The following is a 24,294-nucleotide window of genomic DNA, read 5'->3' as shown; positions in this document are numbered from 1 at the left end:
TCACTATTGTTTATAAATAGTTTGCCACTGATCTTCTATGTATTTCACTGAGCATACTAAAAATTCATAATTAACACCCAAACATTGTGGCAAATTTTGGAGACAATGAATGTCTGTAAATTGCTGAATTAATGAAATTGGATATAAGAAATGGAAGTTCTTTCCTTATGGTCATCAGGAAGGGCATTAAAGAAAAAAAAATCCACATGAGGGGAATTAACAAAATTATAGGAGGAAAGTATTTAGAGAATATAAATCATATCTGTAGTGTGTTCTTAGAATATAATAAGAATGCTATTAAAATGATACATACATTTACACAAACATATTTATTTTTTCTGTGGGAAAATTAATAGTCATATTTCATCTGTGCACGGCCTATTTTATAAGGGTTTTCTAGTTCTTCATAATCTGAGTATTTCTTTTCCTTCGGAGTATAGGTTGCTCTTGCTGGCACAGATGTAGAAACATCCTGCAAGGAAGTTAAAAATATAAAAGTAATTTCATGACATTTAATGAAATACCTAAGCTTGCTTACATACGTCAATGTATTAAAAATTAGACATATATTATGTGTCATTTTAGAAAACTGTTTAGTTGCTATTACAAGTTCATAATTATTTAAAACAATAAAATAATCCTTGTAGTAGATTGTTAGCTACTTTTGAACAGCCACTAAATACATGTACTATAATTCTTCTAAACTGCCTCACATACTGTGCAATCCAGAATCTCTTCACTACAGTAAGAAACGAATATTGCTGGATAATACATATATAAGAAAAACAAGTAGTTTTGTGATATTATAGTCCCAACATTCATCTTGTTAATGTACAAGATGAATGTTAGTACATCCCTGACTTAGTCTTCTAGCATTTAATCAGTTCTCATTGGTTTCAAATTTCCTTTCTAATGATTGCAAATGTAAGTAGTTTATATATAAATTATATTATACAAATTAATAAAACATGCTACATTTATTTATGTATACACTAAATCCTATTATATATCATATACTCTATATCTTGGACTCCCATTTCTACAATTCATTATACAAACTGAAAGAGTAGGTATAGTATTCATTTAACATCAACTTTCTAAACCTATATCTGAACTGATTTTGTTATATCATTTTAGCATAATGAAGGTCAGTATTCACTATGCAATTTGTACTGGAATTGTGATGATGATGGCTATAAATAGAAATTGAAATGATTTTTACATACAATGATTGGCTTCATGTGTGTGGTTGACAAATAATTGCTCCCATAGTTTACAGCAGGCTTAGTTGGTCCCAGAGAGCTATCCCGGTTATGAGCTGGATAGTTGTAAAGAATGCCTTCTTTGACTTCTTGAGCAATATAGCTATATTAAAAATAAAACATAGAATATTTCAAAATGTAAAATATAAAAATGTTATAGTACAATAGGTTATTATGACTATAATCTATATGAAATGAATGAAGTCATGTAGAATTTATTAGATTGAAACAAGAGGCATAATGAAATAATGGTGTAGTCATAAACTAGAAAGTACCAAACCATGTTTTAAATTACATTACAAAAAAATAGAGGCTTGATAGGGAATCGTCCCTACTTTCTTTCTCAGAATGCCTACAAAATTGTGATGCTTAAACAGGTAGCACAGCGTTAAAAGCTCTACAATTTAATTTTGATAACTTCTGAGTTTTTCCTCAGGAAATATGCTAATGAGTTTTTTTGCTGAAAAAAAAATACCATTATATAGATATGCATAGTTGGAAACAATGTTAATCTCTCTGTCTGTTTGTCTCTGCAACTTTGCCCCCTACCCACCAAAAAAAAGAACATATAAGTTTAAACTATCCAAATCAATTATTTCTAAATGAAATAATTTCTAAATGAAATACTCTTGTCTTTCTTTTTCAGTATTTGTACTTTTCACTTCCCATTTACAGGATATATTGCTTACTTGGAATTCATTCTGGATAGCTGTGATGATGGAGGAAAAGAACTTCTGGAAAAGACTTCCTGGTATGATAGGTTCCAAGGATTCTACACAGATTTTTGAGAGAGGAAAAAAAATGTTTAGTCATGATTTTAAGGAAATGTAAAATACCATGTATAATTGCTCAAATTGCATCTCCATGCTAACATATAAGTATCATGATAGCTCTAAGCCACTTCCTACTATATGACAAGTGAACAAAAGTAAGTAAAGATACTAGGAACTTTGCAACCATCTATTAATACAGCTATCTGCTAACTATCATCTGTCTGTCACCCATCTAGTGATAGAGAATGGTATTCTGAAGATGTGTAAATGGCAGTTACACTTCAGGCACAATCTAAGCATTAAGCAATGCTTTTAACCAAAGATTGAATTTAAGCCCATCTTTCAAGTGTCATAATGTGAAAAGCTTCATAGATAAAACACAGCTGAGAATTTAGGTTGAATACAGAACTATATCATCAGACAGGTACAGAATATTGTAATGATCTTTAAGAAAAAGTCAATTCTTGCAAATCAGCTGTTAAAAACAAAAATACTACGAATGCATGCACAAGGATTTGAAGCAAGATATTCACATTTTGGTAAAGATGTTAGGCATAAAAGTGTATGCATGAATACATGGAACCTACTCTTTTAAGCACAAATGCTATGCATAAAGGTACAACATCGTGTTGTGGCATTTAGACAGCCATTTCAAAATCATGGATAATTTTACAAAGACATTTTGATACAATTAATTTGGCAATGGGAAGTTTCAGATAGTCTATAAAGCTGCACATGTACTTAGACATTTAAATGGTTAAATGATGTGAAATACATGTAATGATCCATCCCTAGGTTTTAGGTCTCATGCACAACCATCCTAGAGGGGTAAAGAATCTCAGATTAATAATAATATTAGAGATAAGAGGTGAAATTTCATTTGAAAAGGCCTGCAGACAAAGAAGAATGAGACTGACCCTGTGTTTTTCCTTCATTGATTAAAAATTTCTCTTCTGACTCCTGGCCTTTTTTATGTCTTTTTTTTTCTGCTTTGACATCAAAAATATCCTCAGGAAGAAATAAAATGCAATGATGAAACACAAAATGAAAGCCATAACTCCTGAAAAGACTGATGAACCTTGGTCAGAAAGACGAGCTTAAATCTATAACCTTTCTGAGTTACTCTCTGATCTCACAAAGATCATAATCATGCTTATCAAGGTATTCCATATCTAGTATCTTAAAGGGGGAATCTTTCTTCTCACGGTGGACTTAAATTCTTTGCTTCATGACTTTTCCTCTATCAGGCAAGAGGGAATACTGCATTTCTTGAGATGAAAGTTTGGACTTGAGCTCATAAATGAAGATTCTTTAGATTCAGTAATATGCATGTTTTGTGGGGAAGGATCCCATAACAAACTGTTTCAATGCCTAAACATGTAGAGATTTTGTACTCTTATACACTCCTAACCTGTCCATTTGGGGCTTATTTTTAAAATTTTGAAATATTTATGTGTATTAATGATTTTTGCCTACATGTATGTCTGTGCACCACATGTGTGTAGAGTTCATGCAGGTCAGAAAGGGTGTCAGATACCCTGGAACTGGAGATAAAAATGGTTCTGTACTGTCACATGGGTCTTGGGAATCAAACTCAGATCCTCTGGAAGAGCAGCCAGTGTTATTAACCACTAAGTCATCATGCCAGTCATTGACTTAATTTAAACTCATTAATCCACACCTAGCCTTATTCCAAGTAAGCAGATACAGCAAAGGACTTTAGACAAGACATGAAAGTAAAGATATGTAGAATAATTTAAAAGGCAAGAGAGAAATTGACATAGTAAGATTACATTTTTTACAACTCAGGCCTTTGGGGTGGTAGCAATGGTATCACCAATAAGACGGTGGCCCTCCACACTATATGCACTTGGGCAACAAGAAATATCACCAGCTAGTTAGTAAAGACATTTTTCAGGATTAATAACTATCAGTCAGTACCATCTACTTCTAACCAGAAAACTTATGGTAATGATAAAGCTATTAATGATTCCAGGAAAATTATAAGCAATGTATTCACTCTGTTTTGGTGTCTAACAGTAGTTAAACCCAAAGCTAAACCTTTTCATGTCCTCTAGAATCATGAAAAAATGTGGGTTTAACTTTCTCCATGAAAAACATTTCTTTTATATCATATTTCAGAAAAAGTTTAAATATCATATTCAGCATTGTGGATTGATTGTTTTACATACATATTGATTCAGAAAGAGTAGGGGATGGATTTGTCCAACATATTATGAAGAAGCCCATGGACTAACTCATCAGTTTTAAATAACAAAGAAAAAGTCATGTCAGGAAATCCATTAGGGTACAAGAGTACAAAAACCACCAGATTAAACATTTAAATAAATAATCAGAGTATAAAACAAAACTCAAGTCCAAAGGGATCAAAGACCTCAACATCAATCCAGCCACATTGAACCTCTTAAAAGAGAAAGTAGGAGGTACCCTTGAACAAACAGGAAGATTGAGCCCAGTTAGGAATAGAAGACAGGAAAGAGAAAAGAGAGAAAGAGAGAAAGAGAGAGAGAGAGAGAACATAACAGAGGGAGCCAAGAGTGGTTTGAAGATAAAATTGAACACAAAGAAAGGTCTAGAGAACTATAAGACTGCTGCCCACTAATAATTTGAGCTTCCGTGGAAAGGCTACCATAAATGCCCTTCCCGGAGAGTGAGATCAACAACTAACTTATCCATGGAGCCCTCAACTAATGTCTGTTGGAAACAGGAGCAAACACCCATACATAAACACTGAGTCAAAGTAGAACCCAGATGCAGATGGAGAGGACAACATCAGGTGGCAGAAGCACATAGAGACAGCTTATCTGAACAAGGAGGAGCTAAGGGGCCACCAGACTGATAGCTGGGAAGCCAGCATGGGACTGACCTCAGGCCCTGCTGAATATGGGTCTCAGCCAGAAGGACTGAGCTTTGTAAGGGACCTCATTCAATGGAGCCAGGGTGTATCCCTGGTGCATAAAAGGACCTTGCGAACACATCCCCAATGGAGGGATAAGTGCCTTAATCTAGAGACAGGAAAGAAGCCCTTGTCCCTACTTCACGTGACCTGTCAGATCTACATGACCCCAACTGTATGGCATTCCCCTACATATGGATTTGGGGTGGGGGTTGGGAGGGGAGGGTGGTTAGAGTGCATGTGAGAGGGCAGAGAGGGTAAAAGGGAGGGAAGAAGGAAAGGAGGGAGAGAGGGAAGGAGGGAGGAAGGGAGGGAAGGAGAGGGAATTGGGATTGACATGTAAAATAATAAATTAAATAAAAAATGCTTTGACTCCAAAATTTAAGTTCAAGGACAAGTTACTGGGGAAAAGGATTTCTATTTTTGTTTCCACAGAAAATAAAAAGATGTGGATTCCTTCCAGATTAATGTGGTTTGATCAAGCCAGACCTCCTGAAACAGAGTACCAGGTGATCCTACATTCAAAACAGCTGGACAAAGCAGCCTTACAGACTACAGCCAGGATTTCTGCATCTTCTTAGAATCCCCCATGACAGCGCCCCTTACCAGCAGGAAGTAGTTTGGAAAGAACGATGCCCAAATTCCCAAATATTGTCTATAAATGTTTGTTTTCATTTAAATGGACTTGGTTATATAAAATAAATATATAAAAAAGATAACAATTAGAACTGAAAAAATCTGTGTATTTAAAAAATGAAAGAAATTAAGAAAAAAGTGAAACTCATAACACTGTTATGAAGAAACAAATTATCAGAAGCTTGAAGATAAGGAGGTACATCTAATCTAACTAGAACAGCCTGACTAGGAGCCTATCTGCTGAAAGTCACAAAGAAACTGTCCTGTTTTTTTCTCCTCCTGAACTTCAATGATGTTTTCCCAATTTCTACATAATTCAGGACATCCATATGATAATAATATCTGGAACCATGAGAGCACTGCATTGTGGATAGGACAAGATCTGAGTTTCTAAAAGGAAGCTACTCTTTTAAAATTCATGATTTAAAAGAAATCCCTTCAGAGGCCCCAAAGTAATATTCAGCCTATACTCCAATTGCCTTATCTTTTTAACTATCCTCATCTTTCTGAATCCTTCTCCATGATCTTTATTCTCAACTGATAACTTCATTTCTTAAAGAGTTTATTGAGTGAGATAACCCAGACCCAGGAAGATAAACACCACATGTTCTTTTGTTTGTTATTCCTAGTCCCAAGTCCTCAGATGTTGAATATATAACATGGAGCAACCACAGAAATTACAAATGTAAATGAGCCATGTGTGGAATAACAGGATGAAATTAATAAAAAGTACAAAATGAAAAATGGGAAGTAGGTTCCAAATGGGATGGGAAAGGAGGTCAGTGCAGAAGGAGAAGTAGGGTAAGGGATAAATAATACCAAGGTTATTTGAAAAAACCTTCTAGGAATCATTATTTGATAGTCACCCCAAATTATAATATAAATGTATGTATATATGTATATACCTTAAAAATATTTTAAGATCTACAGCTGTCAATGTCTCCATAAAGAAATCTCAAGCCTTAGGCACACAAATGTCTCCTTTAAAACACTTGTTAAAGGTAGTATAAGACTCACCAAATGATAATGACTATGTTTGTTGCCCTTGGTTGCCTCTAAGATGCTGAAGGAAAGATCCTACTGCTGAAGATACTCCACATTTAGAACATAAGACCAAGATTATTTGATCTGGATCTAACCTGAAAGCCTCTTTTCTGTGTTCCAGCTTCCATAGTACCAGAAAATACTATACAAGCTGCCAAGGAAGGTAAGCAATTAATAGTCCTTCCTATCCAACTGTAACACCTGTGAATCACAACAATTACCAATATGGCAAGATACCCATAAAGGTGCAGTAAGTAACAGCTATTTATTTGAACTTAAGGCCTGCTCAAGAGGAGGGAAACCATGTCCAGAATTAGAAACCTAACCTGGACATAATGAAGTCCTGTGTTTAAAAGAGATCTGCCAATTTTCTAGACTAACAGTAATTCCTGTGTACAATCTAAATCATGCATTTTACTCTCAGATATTGTATATATCACCTCTGATAAAAGTAGCCTCTCTTTTCAGCAACTGGAGAACATCACAGAAAAACACAGCTAGAATCAAAACAGAGATCATCTTGATCATAGGACCCCAACTCCAGTGGATACATCTACATCACAGCTCCTGCATCTATGGTTCAGGGAACTTCTCAAAAAAGGGATAGAAAAATTTTAGGAACTAGACTACCAGGAAGTCTTATTTGAAACAGTCTATCATAGAAATGGCTGCATAAACAAGATCTGAACAATGACAACATCAATAGACATGCTAATGTGAAATGAGGAAAATCTCATGGGGTTACATATAGGCAACTGATAACTTCGGAGAGGTGAGTTAGTTTGTTCTAGAGATGTGACCCCTAATAAAAAGTGGTGAATTCTGAAACCATATATACACAAACAACTAAAGTGAATGCATCAGGTAGTATTTATATATTTATGCATATATGTGCATATGTGTGTGTGCACATGTAGGGGTGTGTGTGTGTGTGTGTGTGTGTGTGTGGTGTTTGTGTATGTATGGATTTGTTTATGTGTGACAATAGTAATTATAAGATGCAATTAATTTCAGAGTGAGGGGGCCATGGAAGGAGTTGGAGGGACTGCAGGGACTCCCATATTGCCAAATCCAAGCCAATAGTAAATACTCTGTCCTCAGTTTATGTCCTTTTTCAGTGCAGTTTAATACTGTGATTTATCTCAAAGTCCTTTGATAATACAGCTTTTTCTTTACTAACAGGCCTCTAAATGTTGGAGAACTTAAGGGCTTAACAAGTTAACAAGTACTTGCTTCCTCTCTAACTGTACTCCAAGTTTAAATTCAGTATTGTGGCATTAAATACCATACCATAACTAACAAACTAATATTTTCAACCTGTATGTGTCCTTTGAGAATCAAATTTACATATCTAACTACAGATTTAACACTTCCACTTGGGTAAGTCTAATAGTCATCTTCAACTACTTATGTCAAAACTAAAAGTTTTGATCCCTCCTCACAACCACTTCCAAATCTATTCTCACCCCTCAGTGATCCTCATCTCCTTAGTTGCTTAAAATCATTCCTTCGTGTCAAAGTTTATTTCCTTTAAACTCCATTTGCAATCTATTAGCAAGTTTTGTTGATTGATTTCTCTAATTGTTTTGATTCCTACTGACACCAGACATCATTATTTCTCTCTTGAACTCTTTCAGTCTATTTTCTTATTCCTGCTTCCAATTTATTTCCCTACAAACCAATATTTGTGCAAAATTATGCATTACACCCATGGAGAATATTTTCAAGTATAACTTTCCAACTGAAATAACAACTCAGCTGAATTACTGGCTATATCCCAAAAATCCAACATAGTTCTTCTACTTTACCAATGTATCAGCCATGCAAATTTCTTTCTTTGAACACAACATATCCATTTACCCTTTGTTTTTTATACACACTTTATCTCCATTCAGTTATTTCTCTTGATATTTCTAATGTATAAAGTTTTTTCTCAAAACTATTAGCTCAAATACCAGTCTTTATTGACTTTTCACTAATTTTTGCAAGCAATATTACCCATTTCTAAGTATCATTCAGCATCCTGTTTTAGTGACAGATTTTATCACAATCTGAAATTCCCTTGTTTACTTATTTGTTTCATATCTGATCCTCTTCTTTATAGATTGTCTACTCCATGAGAATAAAACTTAAACTTGGATACTTTCAAACATACTATAGAAGAGAGTTCTAGTCATATGCATTAGAATTCAATAAATACTGTTGAAAGAATCAGAGAGTAACTAACATCATTTAATATATATTTTATGCTAAGGACCAAACGTAATAACATTGTTTTCTTACCTCATAGAGTTTGATATCCTTATGTTATGATCAAATACCTTAATGGCCTTATAAAATACCTACATGAGAGCATACAAAACACAAAGAGGGAATATCTGAGAATAAAGAAGGCCTATTGACATTTCCAGTTAAAACCATTGTAAGGAGTACGGTCTTTCTGCCCGCCACTGCTGGTCTTGTCCCGCCGCCGCGCCAGCCCCAAATATCACACAGAGACTCTATATTTGATATTATACTGTTGGCCAGTTACTACTTTCTTATTGGCTAGCTCTGTCTTAAGTATTAACCCATTTGTGTTAATCTATGTATTTCCATGTAGTCTTCTTACCCGGAGCCTGCTTTCATGTACTGCTCTCTCCAGACTCTCCATCTTGGCTCCTCCTCCCTACTTCCTATTTCCTCCTTGTCTCCTAGTCCCTCCTATCTTCCTTTCCTATTGGCCAACAGTGCTTTATTTATTAACCAGTATGAGAAACATATATACATAATGGCATCTCCCATCAAACCATTTTTACTTCTATACCTTTCCTATTGCCCTTTTATACCTTTTCATCCTTATAAAAAGTTAATATATTTTATTAACTTTGAGAAGTGCATCCATGCATACATTGTATTTTGATAATATTAAATCATATTCATCTTCACAATTCCTCCTAATTCCTCCTAAATGTGTGCCTCTTTTATTATTTTCAGTAACTTAGCTAGTACAGTCTGTGCTTACCATGTACTGAAGCACATAGGGCCATGTACTGGAGCACAGTTAAACCTACAAGGTGCCACAGATTTAGAAAAAACTGATTGTTCCTTCCTCAGAAACCATCAACTATCAATACTTCCTCTCCTGCTTCATGCTGGAAGGATGACTGGCATGACCTTGTGCTGCTCAATTGACTCATGAGTTTAATGGTCCTGTAACATTCAGAAAACCTTGTTTCTCTTCAGTCCTCCCCAGTCTTTGGCTCTTATAATCTTTCTGTCCTCTTTTCCATGATGATACTTGAGCCTTGGGGAAAGAGATGATATACTCCTATGCACTTGGAAAAGTTGCAAGTTTTGTAACTGCCATATACTGTATGAATAAACCTCTCTGACAAGAGCTGAGAGCTGCACTAATCTATGGATATAGAGATACAAAATTAGAGGGTGTTTAATACTATGTCCATTTAACAAAATAATAGTAGGTTCACCTCTGGGGCCCATGAGCTACCCAGCCATGATTTTTGGCCAGATTTATAGTACCAGGTACATATTTCCTCCTTTGGAGTTGACCTTAAATTCAATTAAATAGTGGTTGGGTAACCCTATAACATTCATTCAACAAGAGGCATTTCTAGGCATACCAGTTAACATTGTAGCTTTCTCAGAGTTCACAACTGAGTATGACTGCTGATTTATTTTCTCTAGAAGTCTGTATAGCCTCCTCTGTTAATATGAAACCTAGCTGGCAGGAAAGAAGCTACATAGTCAGTACCAAATTGATTTCTCTATATCCTGTGACCAAATTGTTTGGCATCTTCATCAATAGGCTCATTCCACAAGATCCTTGTGCCCAATCAAGAGCAATGTCTGTAATCTGCATTGTTTTTTGAAGGGATGGTCACATTTGAGATATTCCTGACCAACAACTAATGGGCAATAGCCCACACCTGGCACTTAACTGTCTTAAAGTATATTTATTTGAATGTGTGAGAGAGGAAGAGAGAAAGAGAGAAAGAGAGAAAGAAAGAAAGAGAGAGAGAGAAAGAGAGAGAGAGAGAGCCTGAATAGACCAGAAGAACATGTCTGTTTCCTGCATCTGACAGATTTGTTGCAATCCATCCAACGTGAGTGTTAGAAGCTAAACCTAGGTCCTCTACAAGTGCCCCAAGTACTCATAGCAACTGAATCATCTCTTCAAATTTAGCCCAGGACTTTTATTTGACAATTTGTAGGTTCTGGAAGGAGCTTTATTCCTGATGTATGGTAACCCAAATCAGACTCTTTTGTAAATATATATATATATACATATAATTAGTGTAGTGTAATTAGCGTAGTAAATATATACATTCATGACTTTTTCAAACATCCTTAACTTAATTATTCTTCTTCCTGTATTTCCTCTTGTCTACTCTCCCATCCCTGACCTCATTTAAAATCCCTTCACCAATATTCCCACTTTCTCCTTCATGTCAACTATGCTCTGCTAGCCTCACTCTCTTAAGATCTTTCCTCTCCTTTACCCACAATGTCCCTTTTCTAATTTCCTGTTATTCACAGATATGCCAAGTTTAATACACAAATCTAAAGATTGCTAGGTTTCACGTACGAATGACAACATGTAAGATTTTCTTATGGGGTCTGTTTTAACTCATTCAGTCTAATGTTTTCCAGCTCCACCTATTTACCTACAAAATTCATAATTTCATTTTTATTTCTAGCTTATAAAATCTCATTGTATGTAGGTATCACATTTTCATGAAAAGAATATCGATAAAAAACAAACTTTTTACTGAAATGACTCTGCCTGTATTAGTAATTATAGTAAAAAGAAGAAATAAATAAAGAGAAAGCATTCTGAATGAAATTTGATTAGATTTAGTTTGAATATTTAGCATATCCACATTTCTTTTATTTCTAAGTCTTTATCACTTAAAATAATTAAGCATTGAAAGCTCAAAATATAGTGAATAGTTTTCAGCTACCCAAAGAATATGTGAGCCAAAGAAATAGAAGAAAAAGGGAGGGTAGTTTTAAAGCATTTAAGACGAGATTAATCCAAAAGCCAGACAGGAATTATTTCTTGCTTTTACTCCATAACATTAGTCACCAAAGTTAACAAGGTTACTTTGATGTGTTTTGAATCAATTGTGAAATTAAATTTAACCTTTCCAATATTTTTAAGTATATTCCAATTAGATTGTGAAATTTAGAGAAACTTTTCACACTCATGACTGAAAAATATCCATAAAGTACATATGAATGTGGCTAAAATAAATATGTAGGAGAAAAACCTAAAATACATGAGGTATGCATTGACATACAATAAAATATTAGAGAGAGGCCTTGCAAAACAAAAAAACATAGTGGCAGAATCTTCTAACAATAATCTCACTAATTTACATTCTTCTTTTCTTTGTGGTGATTCTCTCTAACAAAAAGTCCATAAATACAATAAAATAAAGTATTTTAGACTTTGGCCACAACTTTTTCTATCCCTCTGATCTAATTTACATTAATATACATGAATTCATTCTTTACTTGTCCAGATAAATACGTACTATGTGAATGTATTGCAAGGTCCAATCAAATGTAGCCATGTGTTTGTTTTCTGTGCTACCTACCATTAATAACATCCTAAGGGTATAGTAGAGAATAAGCAGTGAATGAATGTGCCAAAGGTACAAATTTTATGACTGTTGCATTAATTAAGTCTCTCATAATACTCATGCTACAGTTTCCTCCACTGGCTTAACACCTACCTAAAAAGACTATGTATCTTGAGTTTTTAAAAGAGAGCACTAATTTCATGTAACTATTTTCAATAATGGATATTTGTTAAATATATTAAAACCCAGGATAACTAAGACTATCCAGTATAATAAAGGAATTTCTAGAGGTACTATCCAGTATAATAAAGGAATTTCTAGAGGTATCATCATCCCTGACTCCAAGCTCTACTTTACAGCTATAGTCATAAAAACAGTTTGGTTTTTGGCATAATAACAGACATGTGGATCAATGAAATCAAATCAAAGACCTTGACATAAATGTGCACACGTTTGAACACCTGATTTTTTACAAAGAAGCAAAAAACACACAATGGAAAAGAAAACATCTTTAACAATTGGTACTGGAATAATTGGATGTCAGCATGTACAAGATTGCAAACAGATCCTTATCTATCGCCCTGCACAAAACTCAAATCCAAGTGGACCAAAGACCTCAAAATAAATCCACTTACACTGAATCTGATAGTAGAGAATATAGGAAGTAGCCTTGAATGCATTGGCATAGACTACTTCCTGAATATAACACTGATTGCAACAATGCATAAATGGCTCCTTCTGAAACGGAAAAGCTTCTGTAAGGCAAAAAACACTGCCAATAAGACAAAACAGTAGCCTACGGAATGGGTAAAGAACTTTATTAAAGTAATTTCATTCCTATGCAAATATTTTAATGTAAATATAAAGTTTAACAATAGTATTATATCAAAAAATATAAAGTTTAAAACAATCTTAAAATAATATACATTTTCTGTTATAAACTACAAATCCTTTACAAGTATCACCTATTATTTTAAAGCAATTGTCTCATGGATCATTGTTGAGGAAAAGAACACGAAATTTGCTAGAGTAAGTCTATTTATCATCTCATTAATTTTTTTAATCTTTGGGCAATTTCACATGTTCCCAAGATTGGAGTGCAAGTGGTACATTATTTTATATTTTGAGATTCATGTATTTTATTTAAAATACTAGTAGTAGTAGTATCAGCTACTGAAGTTTATGTTGTGAGAATTAAATGAGATAAGATGTGAAATCCTGAGTCCAATGTCTGGTGAGATATATATTTTTGTTGAAATTGTAGAGTTACCAACACACCTATGAACACCTGATTTTTGACAAACAGCTAAAATTGTACAATGGGAAGAGGAGAGCATCTTCAACAAATGATGCTGGAATAACGGGACGTTGGTGTGTAGAAGACTGCAGATAGATCCATGTCTATTGTCATGCACGAAAGTTAAGTCCAAATGGATCAAAGACCTTAACATAAATCCAGCCACACTGAACTTCTTAGATGAGAAAGTGGGAGATACTCTTGAACAAATTGGTATAGGAGATAGCTTCCTGAACATAACACCAGTAGCACAGACACTGAGATCAACAATTAATAAATGGGACCTCCTGAAACTAAGAAGCATCTGTAAGTCAAAGGACACCGTCAACAAGACAAAATGGTAACCCACAGAGTGGGAAAAGATCTTCACCAACCACACATCTGACAGAGGGCTGATCTCCATAATATACAAAGAACTCAAGAAGCTAGTCACAAAAACACTAAATAATCCATTAAAAGTAGGGTACAGAACTAAACAGAATTCTCAATAAAGGAATCCAAAGTGGCCTGAAAGAAACTTAGGAAAGTGCTCAACATCCTTAGCCATCAGGGAAATACAAATCAATGAAACCCTGAGATACCATCTTACTCCTGTCAGAATGGCTAAAATTAGAAACACCAGTGACAGTTGATGCTGGAGAGGATGTGGAGAGAGGGGAACACTCCTCCATAGCCGGTGGGAATGCAAACTTGTATAGCTATTTTGGAGATCAGTATGGCAGTTCCTGAGGAAAATGGGAATCAGTCTAACACAGGATCCAACAATTCCACTCTTAGGCATATACCCAAAAAATGCACATCCATGCAACAAGGACATCTGTTCAACTATGTTCACAGCAGTATTATTTGCAATAGCTAGAACCTGGAAGCCACCTAGGTGCCCCACATCTGAATAATAGATAAAGAAAATGTGGTACATTTACACAATGGGGTACTACTCAGTAGAAAAGAAATAATGGAATCCTGAAATTCGCAGGCAAATGGATGGAACTAGAAGAAACCATCCTGAGTGATAGCCCTCATCTAGTAGCCAATGAAAACAAGCAGACACCCACAGCTAAACACTGAGCTGAACTCCTGGGATCCAGTTGCAGAGAGGGAGGAGTGATGTGCAAAGTGTGCAGAAAACCACAGTGACAGCTGACTTGAACAATGGGGAACTCATTGACCCCAGAATGATAGCTGGGAAACCAGCATAGGACATACCCAGACTCCCTGAAATTAGGTCTCAGTTAGAAGGCCTGGGAAGTCAATGGGACATCTGACAGTAGAACCAGGATGTATCTCTGGTTCATGAAACGACTTCAGGAGCACATTACCCATGGAGGGATTTCAAGGATCCCATGCCCTCTTCTGGTCTCAGTAGACAATGTGTGCATGTGTTGCACAGACATGAATAGAGCAAAACATTTATAAAAATAAATATTTAAATAGAGATGAGACACAGTATAAAAGTAAAACATACAGTTATTTTTCGAAATATAGTTGTATTAAGATATTATTCAGATAGTACAGAGCACATAACTTAAAGAAAATAATTCATTGTTTTCAGTATAGTCATAGAATTTTCTACTCATCAGTATAATTTTCATCATCTCCAAAACAAAACAAAACTCTGTACTCATAAGCCAATATCCATCATTTCTTATGAAATCTTACTCCATTCTGCTGCCCTAGAAAACTAGTAATCTACTTTCTGACTGTGCAGAACTCCTGGAAATTTTATATAAATGAAATTTTGTAATATGCAATACTTTAAATTTTACTGGCATTTTCACATACTGAAATTTTCTCAAGGGCTATCCATGTTGTAATATATATCAGAATTTCTATTTTTATTATCAAGTGAAATTTCATTACACAAATATGCTGCATTTTGTTATCAATTGATTAATAGATGAATTTTTTTCTTATTTTGTCTGTCTCAAGTTTGTAATAAACATTTGTAAATAACATATCTATGTTGAGAATTATTAAACTTTTAACTTTTAAAATTATCATTTTTATTATACGCATTTAAGAGATACAGTATGCAATAGACCATGCAAATATGTAAGATATAATAATCAAAGCATGATCAGTAAGGCTACCTTCTCTTCATTTTTAATTTTTGTCTGGAATCTTTGAGCTCTTTCTTTTCCTGAATGTTAAAAAGGCATGCAATAGGTTATTGTGAAGTAAATTTATCACAGTGTGCTTTGAAATCTACAAGATCTTTCTTTCATCTAACTGTTTTGATAGCAGTTATCCAACTTTCTTCTATAAAGCCAATAATTCTAATTTTCCAAACTCACATAATTCACCATTCTACTTGAGGTATACTTTTCATATCAGCCACATGTAGGAGATGGTATTCTATCTTTCTACAACTGATATATATCGACTTATTCATTGATGAACATCTAAGTCAATTGTGTTATCTTATCTATTGTATATAGGTATGCAATAACTGATTTCACAGGTATTTCCTAAATATACTGATATTCTTTTCTTAAGATAAATACTCAGAAATACACACACACACACACACACACACACACACACACACACACACAGATAAGGATATAGATATATGCTCAAATAGTTGAATCATACAGTAGATCTAATTTTTAGGTTTTTCTTAAGAAGCTTCCAGAAAGCACTCCTAGAGGCTGTATGAATGTATACAATTGGATAGTTCAAAAGCACACATCAGTTACATTTGTTGGAAAAAAATATAAAATTAATCCTAGTCATAGAAGGTACAGAAAAAGTAATTTAACTAAAAAGTATACTATCCTTCTATTCCTACTTTACATAAAAATTAATACACATGAATTTGTGTGTGCATATGTATGTGTGTGCACAAAATGCAAATAAATGCACATGCTTGCAGGTATTAGAGATCGAACCCAGAGCCTTATTTGTGCTCTTGGTAAGTGCTCTACCACTAAGTGTATCTTCAAATCAGATGTGTCCAGATTTTATTAAAAGATTTTTCTAGAACCAAGCATTGATGGCATATGTCTATAATTCCAGCCCCTGGGAGGCAGAGACAGGCTGATCTTTGTGAGTTTGAGGCAACCCTGGCCTACAGAGAGAGTTCCAGGACACCCAGGGCTACACAGAGAAACCTTGTCTTGAAAAACCAAAACAAAAAAAATTGATGTTTCTATATCTGCTGTCATTTTTATTTTATTATTTCAAGGTAGTAAAATCATGCTGATGGATTTTCAAATGTCCAAACACCTGTATACACACTGGAATAAAACCATTTACTCATGCTATATTTTTAAGAAACATGTTAGGATAGGATTATATTTTAAGATAATTGCACCTGAATTCTAGTGAAATATTCTTTGTCTGCATTAGTTCAGTTTTTGTATCAAGGACGTACAAACTTCATGACATAGTACCATATCCTTTATTTAATACTTATAATTTTATAGAAGATGTTTCTTCTCTAGTATTGTAAATGAAAAAAAACTTATGCTTTGATCTGAAAAAAGTGTACTACCTTTACAGTGGATAATAAAGAATACAGCAATAAAAGAACGTAATGAAGACACAGAAGGGAAAGGCTTTCCATGTTCAACCCACATATTCAATGCACTTTTTAAAAAAGAGCATTAATATTCCTCATGCATTTGTGTATTTCCCAAAGGAACACATGAATGTACAAATAAACACACACACACACACACACCACAAACTCCTCAAATGACATAAGCAATCTTAAACAAAAGGAATAAAACTGGAAGTATAACCACTACCTGATTTTAAATATATGAAAAAGTAGCTGGAGCGATGGTGGGACAGAAAAGAGCTCTTGTTGCCAAATCTAATGACCAGAGTTCCATCACCAGAACCCACATTGTAGGAAGAGAGAACTGACTCTCTCAGGTTGTTCTCTGACAACTACATACTTGCTGTGGAATGTGTGCACTTAAACATGCACATGCACATACACAATAAATAAATAAAATTTAAACATTAAAAATATACTACAAAGCTATAGTAATAATATCATTGGCCATTGTTCAAAAGCAGCCACACTGAAGTATAAGTCAGAACTGAGGGCCAAATAAAACCTTTGAGCATTTATAGCCAACTGATTTTTCAAGTTGTGCTAGTGTGCATTTTTTGTATAAAGCAATAGGCTTCAAAATGACATTTTTTATTATATTATGTACTTTGAACATATTCACTCCAAGTCATTATCTTAAATGCCCCATCTTTACTTTGCTCATCCTCTGTCTCTTCACAAATAGACCTCTTTATATTTTCATGCCATATGTATGTGTGTGTGTGTGTGTGTGTGTGTGTGTGTGTGTGTGCATTTTGATGTACCTATATCACCTAGGTTCTACATATGATACAAATACATGCAACATTTATCTTTGTAGGTGGAACTTATTTAGCTTAGTATGATGACTAACACTTCCTCCCATTTATCCGTATGGCTATTGTTAAGTGTAGGCTTTACCCTAAACAAAGAAAACTTCTCTTTGCAAGAGAGAGAGAGACCACTACAAAAAAAAAAAAAAAAAAAAAAAAAAAAAAAAAAAAAACTACACCAATCAGAATACACAGTCATGGATCCTGGTCCCAATGATACATCTACAAGACCACTGCTGCACCTACAGTTCAAGGAATATTGTGCAAGAGGGTGTGGAAAGATCTTAAGAGTCAGAAGATGAGGGTTTACTGAAAGATTGTGTCTACTAGAAATGTCAGAAATTAGATCTATGAAGTCACATTAAACGTGGCTGTCTAAACATGGGTTGAACAAGGATAATAACAATAGACATGCCAAAGTGAATAGGAGAAATCCATGAAGCTTCAAGCCTATACAGAGAACTGCAGGCAACTGAGGAATGCCCAGAATGTTACAAATAATCTTCCCCCATAGAAGAGCATACCTATTTGTTACTCAATATCAAGGTTAGGGTTAGAAACCTTAATGATGTTAAAATGGCAACAGCCTTCAAATGTATATACAGATTAAATGCTTTTACACAAAGATATATTTTGACCCTGAAACATATATTTCAAGGGACCCAGAATAGGCAAAATAATTGTAGAAGTTGGAAAGCATATTAACAGTGTATAGTAGTTCCTTTTCTTCACGTCCCAGCCAACATTTATTTATTTTTTGTGTATAAAAGACATTCTAGTAGGGTGAGATGATATACTGCCTTGCCATTTTGACTTGCTAATTATTTTGATCATATTTATTTAAGTTTGTTGGAATTTTATATTTCTTCTTTTGAAAAGAACATATCCATATAATTTTCCTGCTCTTAAATCAGATTATATACTTTTGTAATTAATTGTTTTTCTTTTTCTTTTTAGAGTATAATGTATTTACATCATTCCTCCATTCTTTTTCCTTCTTTCAAACCCTTCCATATATTCTTCCTTACTCTTTCAAGTTCATGATCTCTTTTTGCATGAATTGTTGTGAGATGCATACATAGATACATATCTAAATCTATATGTATGGATAGATACATATTTTCTTAAAATAAATGCTGTTTGTATAATATTATTTGTATATATGGCTTACGGACTGATAATTTGATATTGAGCTGGTTTAACTGAATGTCAGCATGTAGAGGAATGCAAATAGATTCATATTTATTACCCTGCACAAAACTCAAAGGAGCTAAATAACAAGGGGAGTTGCATGAATCACACTGTAAAGGGGAAATAGAATAAATGGGGGAGGTGTCAGGAGGAGGATGGTCGTGGAAACAGGAGTGACAAGGAGGGGTGAAGGGAATACTGTGAAAGTCAAGTGGAATCAGGGGCATCTCTGGGATGTTAGAAACCTAGTGCAATGGGAACTCTCAGGAATCTATGATGATGACTTTAGATAAGACTACTAGCAGTGGGAGATATGGAGCCTGAACTGGCCATCTCCTGTCATCAAGAAAGACTTCCAGTAGAGGGACTGATTCCCCAAACAAGCCACATGACCTTTGACTTACAATTTTCCCTGCCTAAAGATATGCTGGGGTAAATGTAACACAGAAATTATAGGAGTAGCCAATCAATGACTAGTACAGCTTGAGAGCTATACCATGAGAGGGAGTCCACCCCTGACACTGCCTGAGGACCAAGACTCAGAGGCTGAGCAACCCAGAAACCTAGGATACAACCAAACATGTCTGGCAAAATATGTCATTGTAATATTGCCTAATGATAGTCTGCTATACTCACATATTAATGACTACCCCAATTGTCATCAGAGAGCCTTCACCCAATAACTGATGGAAACTGATGCAGAAACCCATAGCCAAACATTAGGTAAACCTCCTGAAATCCTGTGAAAGAGGGGGAGGAATGATTATAGGAGGCAGAGGGAACAAGGTCTTCACATGACAACCCAGAGAATCCACTACCCTAGGCTCATAGTAATTCAGAGATTGACTCAACAATCAGGGAGCCTGCATGGGTCTAACCTAGGCTCTGTGCACATGTGTTACCATTTTATAGGTTGGTATTCTTTTGGAACTCATAACAGTGGGAGCAGGGACTGTCTCTGACTCTGTTACCTGCTTTTGGGAACTTTTCTTCCTACTGGATTGCTTTGTCCCACATTAATAAGAGCTTAATAGGAGTGGAGGTGCTTAGTCTTAATGCAACTGGATATGCCATGATTGGCTGATAAGCATTGGAGTCCTGGCCTTTTCTGAAGAGAAAGGAGGAAGAGTGAATTTGGGAATGAAAAGGAGGAGTTGGGGGGATGGACTTGGAGGAGAGGAGGGAGGGAATGGAAATTGTAAATGGGCTGGGGAAAATTAATTAATTAATTGAAATATGCAGTTCTAATAGAAAAATAATGAAACTATAATTATCTAAATATTTTGAAATGATTCTTGAAGTTTTTCACATACAAACAGGTTTGAGAATTCCTTCTCTGCATAGGTCAGAGTTTATATATAAACCATAACTTTCAGCTCAGTATTCCCTTTTATATTTTACCATAACACCATAAAATACAGTTATACACATCTCTTCCTAATTGCATTAGGTTGTTAATTTCCCTACACTTCACTTCATATTTTTAAAGATCATTAAGCCTACAGTAGTTGGGAAATGTATCCGTTAATTATTTTAATGGAAAATACAAAAAGCAAGAAAGCTGTTTAACTATGCCTTTGACACTTTTTGTTTGTATGCTATGGCTCAATACTCTTTTATGTTTGATATATTTTACATGCAAAGAAAGTAAAATTTTACTTCCAAAGAGATTATGAAAATTATAGGTATGCTAAAAATATTCCAGTGAACTATCTCTGGATCATGTTATTATTTTGAAAAATAAATAATTACTGGAATTTTGGGCTAAGTTGTTTCATGTTACAAAGAAAGAGTTGTGAGATTAATGGCTTCTAAATTTTTTTTAAGATTTAGATTTTTTTTAAATGATGTCTTGTTGTAGGAAATAATTTTTTATTATACTTTTCAATATTTCAAGCAACTTTCAAATTCATACTCTTCCTCTCTGTTAAGTATCACTAGATCCTCTCTCCCTCCTTACCCACCAAACTTTTAGTTCTTTCTTATAAAACAGAAACTCATTAAAACAACAACCCCCCCAAAACCAAAGGAAACTACACCCACAAAGAAAAAATAAACAAAACATCAAATTGCAACCAAATAAAATCACACAAAAACCTTAAACAGAAAACCTGTGGCGTCTTTATATCTTGACTAACTACTACTTACTTAAAGTGAGTCCTGTCCTGGAGTGTTTGATATGCCCAGTATTTATCCATTGGAGAAAAGTTAGGCAAGACAAACCAAAAGACCAGTTTATTGATGTATGGAATTTCTGAGTGCAAATGAACAGATAATTTTCAATGTAAAAAATTTCAGCAAAAAAATATGTGCTCTATTTAACTGTTTAGCGATTTAAAAACAACTTTGTTTCTTTTCAACCATAATAGTTTATATAATAATTTTGATAATTGAAGCACTTTAGCTTTCCTTTTACATTGAATATTCAAAAGACCCTCATGAGACAAACATATGTTTTAATGCTATATATCACATATATGTGATACAATATCAATGTATATATATATATATATATATATATAAACCAATGTTCATATATAGCAACCAATACTTATATATGTGTATATAAACACAGAAAAATCTATATCTCTATTGTGAACTTTTTAAATATTTAAGAGTTTGATTTTGCAGATTTATATTCATTTTTCTCAATACCTGATTTTAGAAGAATGCACAGTCATACATACTTACAGCCTCCTCGTGTTACACTCAACTATTCTTTAAAAATAAATTCATATATTTAGTTTTTCAAGTTTAGTTATCAAATGAAAACATTCTCTTTTAAATATTTTTTTCAAGTTAAACAACAATTTGGTTTATTTGTTTTTTGGCTATTTTGCAAACACTAGCATTTTAATTATGGCAATAAAATAATATCATTTTAATTAATAGAGTATAGTCATACAATTGGTTACTGTGACATTTAAAAACAAATGTAAATATAACAAATTGTTGATAAAGTTTTGGGACAAATTACATTTACTGAAGAAAATTTAACTTTTACATGAAAAATATATGATTTATCCTAACAAATATTCCTGCTAGGTCTCGATCACTATAGATGGAGAAAACGAAATATTCAGTGACAAAGCCAGATTTTCACAACATATATCCACAGATCCAGCCCTACCGAAAGTTCTGTAAGGAAACCTCCAAACAAAGGAAGTTAACTATGCTCACGGAGACATAGGCAATAGATAATCCCACTTTATCAGAACCCAAAGGAAAAAGCAGGGCAAGAATACTCACAATACCACTGCCAACAACAAATCTAAAACAAACAAGAATTAACAATCAATGGTCCTTACTTTCCCTCAATATTAATGTTCTTAACTCACCTATAAAAAGACACATGCTAACAGAATGAATACAAAGATAAAATCCATCCTTCTGCTGCATACAAGAAACACATCTAAGTTCCAAAGACAGACACTCACAAACATATCACAAATGACAGCATGAAAAAGAAATCTTGCACAGTAACTCAAAGGTTCAGCTCCATAATGTACCCTTACACTGATAGGACACTGGTAATTTAAAGTCTTCCATTTCCAAATAAAAAATGTTACAGCTATGTGTCCATATATAGCAATCAGTAAGGAACCTCTGAAAGCCTTCAGGGTACAGTTCCCACCTTTACCTGTTAGCTGGTATTCACTAACTGCTTTTAAAAGACTGCTTATCATTTTACCCACAGCTCCACATAGTATCTCAGCTACTAGACAAACTAGAATTTTATTTACTTTTTGCCATTGGTTTCTGTATCATTAGCACATCGCACTTTAACTGGGTGGGATCTAGGTTTTAGTCTATGAAAAACTAAAGTTCAAAGCAAATTTGAACAGCTAAAACATCTTTAAAATGCACCAAGATTATGAAGTCTCAAACAAAACTTGAATTTCCTGTATGTACTACTGTCAAATGAAGTTATTTGCTGTACACCACTTCTTTAGCAAGCTGGTCTTCTACTTCCTAACATTTGACCTAGAGCAGCTACGAGACCTAGAGAAGGAACGAGATGGCTTGTGGTTTCTCTCCCAAGACAGAGACCTTTCTCTTCTCTTATCTCTAGAAAATGACCTGCTCCTGCTTCGAGAGAAGCTTCTCTTCCTTGGAGATCTTTGCCTAGGTAGAGGACTCCTACGGTAATCATCTCAAGCGCCAGGACCCCAGGAGGGCGGCGAGCCAAGATTGCAACTTCTTTTATCACCATTCAACAGTTCCACTCTCACAAGGCAGCCACATGGTGTTCTTCCATCCAGCTCTCAGACAGCATCCGCGGCATCTCGGGGATCCTCAAATTCAACGAAAGCAAAGCCAGGAGGGTTCTGAACAACCCACACACTTTGCAGTGGTCCGTAATAGCCAAATGCCTGCTAGTTCAGTCTTGTTTCCATTGTTTCCAAGACTAGCTACATATATTTTACAATGTAATGGAAAGGCAGCACCATGCGTTTGGAGATCCTGGGTTCAAACACCAAAGCTCAAATCCAAACACTGCAACAGGCCCACCTGCACACTTCGGGATCTGCTTCGGCAGATGTTCTACGTTCCCTGGTGTCCAAGCAATGGCCCTAAATAATTTTTATGATCTTGTCTAATATAAGATCTAATCTTTCTACTTGTAATTATTGCCTAGAATAAATAAGAGAAACTAAAATAGAAAAGAGAACTTGGTCAATACTCAAAAAAATCTACAATTATATTTTTAATATTATGTTAAAAATTCAAACTCTGAAGGGGGATATTTTCATAAATGTGACAAGGTCAAAGACACAAGTGAAACAAGATATGAAATCAGGGATTTATAAACAAGAAGAACCTCTGGTTATGCTAATTTTGAATTGAGTACTCTAAATCAGTATCTACTTTCTACCTTGGCCCAGCATAATCCACTATTATTAGGTTACAAATTACAAATTGGTAAGATATAAAAATTGCCAGTTGGTGGTGGTACACGCTTTTAATCCCAGCACTCGGGAGGCAGAGGCAGGTGGATCTCTTGAGTTCGAGGCCAGCCTAGCCTACAGAGTAAATGTCAGAATAGGCTCCAAAGCTACATATAGAAACCGTGCCTTGAAAAGCAAAAGAAACAACAAACAAAGAAAAACAAAAAAAAAAAAAAAAACAATAAAAGAAGAAAGAAAGATTAAATTTTACTCACTTGGCTTTCAGGTTAAATATCTTTGGCTAAATTCCCTGAATATGT

At 34.6% G+C, this 24,294-nt stretch overlaps 1 protein-coding gene across 1 annotated transcript in view; it reads right to left on the bottom strand.

Annotated features, from left to right (window-relative positions):
- Positions 1 to 349: 349 nt before the first annotated feature.
- The window catches only part of LOC127218442 (uncharacterized), a 59,127-nt gene continuing 35,182 nt past the window's right edge, over positions 350 to 24,294 (bottom strand). The window contains exons 5-7 of the mRNA XM_051179467.1: positions 1,952 to 2,034; positions 1,227 to 1,365; positions 350 to 472 (exon numbers count right to left, since the gene is read on the bottom strand). Coding sequence (XP_051035424.1) covers positions 350 to 472; positions 1,227 to 1,365; positions 1,952 to 2,034 — 345 coding nt within the window. The remainder of the gene's footprint in view (positions 473 to 1,226; positions 1,366 to 1,951; positions 2,035 to 24,294) is intronic.

The sequence above is a fragment of the Phodopus roborovskii genome, unplaced genomic scaffold (genome assembly GCF_943737965.1).
Source record: "Phodopus roborovskii unplaced genomic scaffold, PHOROB, whole genome shotgun sequence".
Lineage (NCBI taxonomy): Eukaryota > Metazoa > Chordata > Mammalia > Rodentia > Cricetidae > Phodopus > Phodopus roborovskii.
This window is presented reverse-complemented; position numbering and strand designations above follow the sequence as displayed.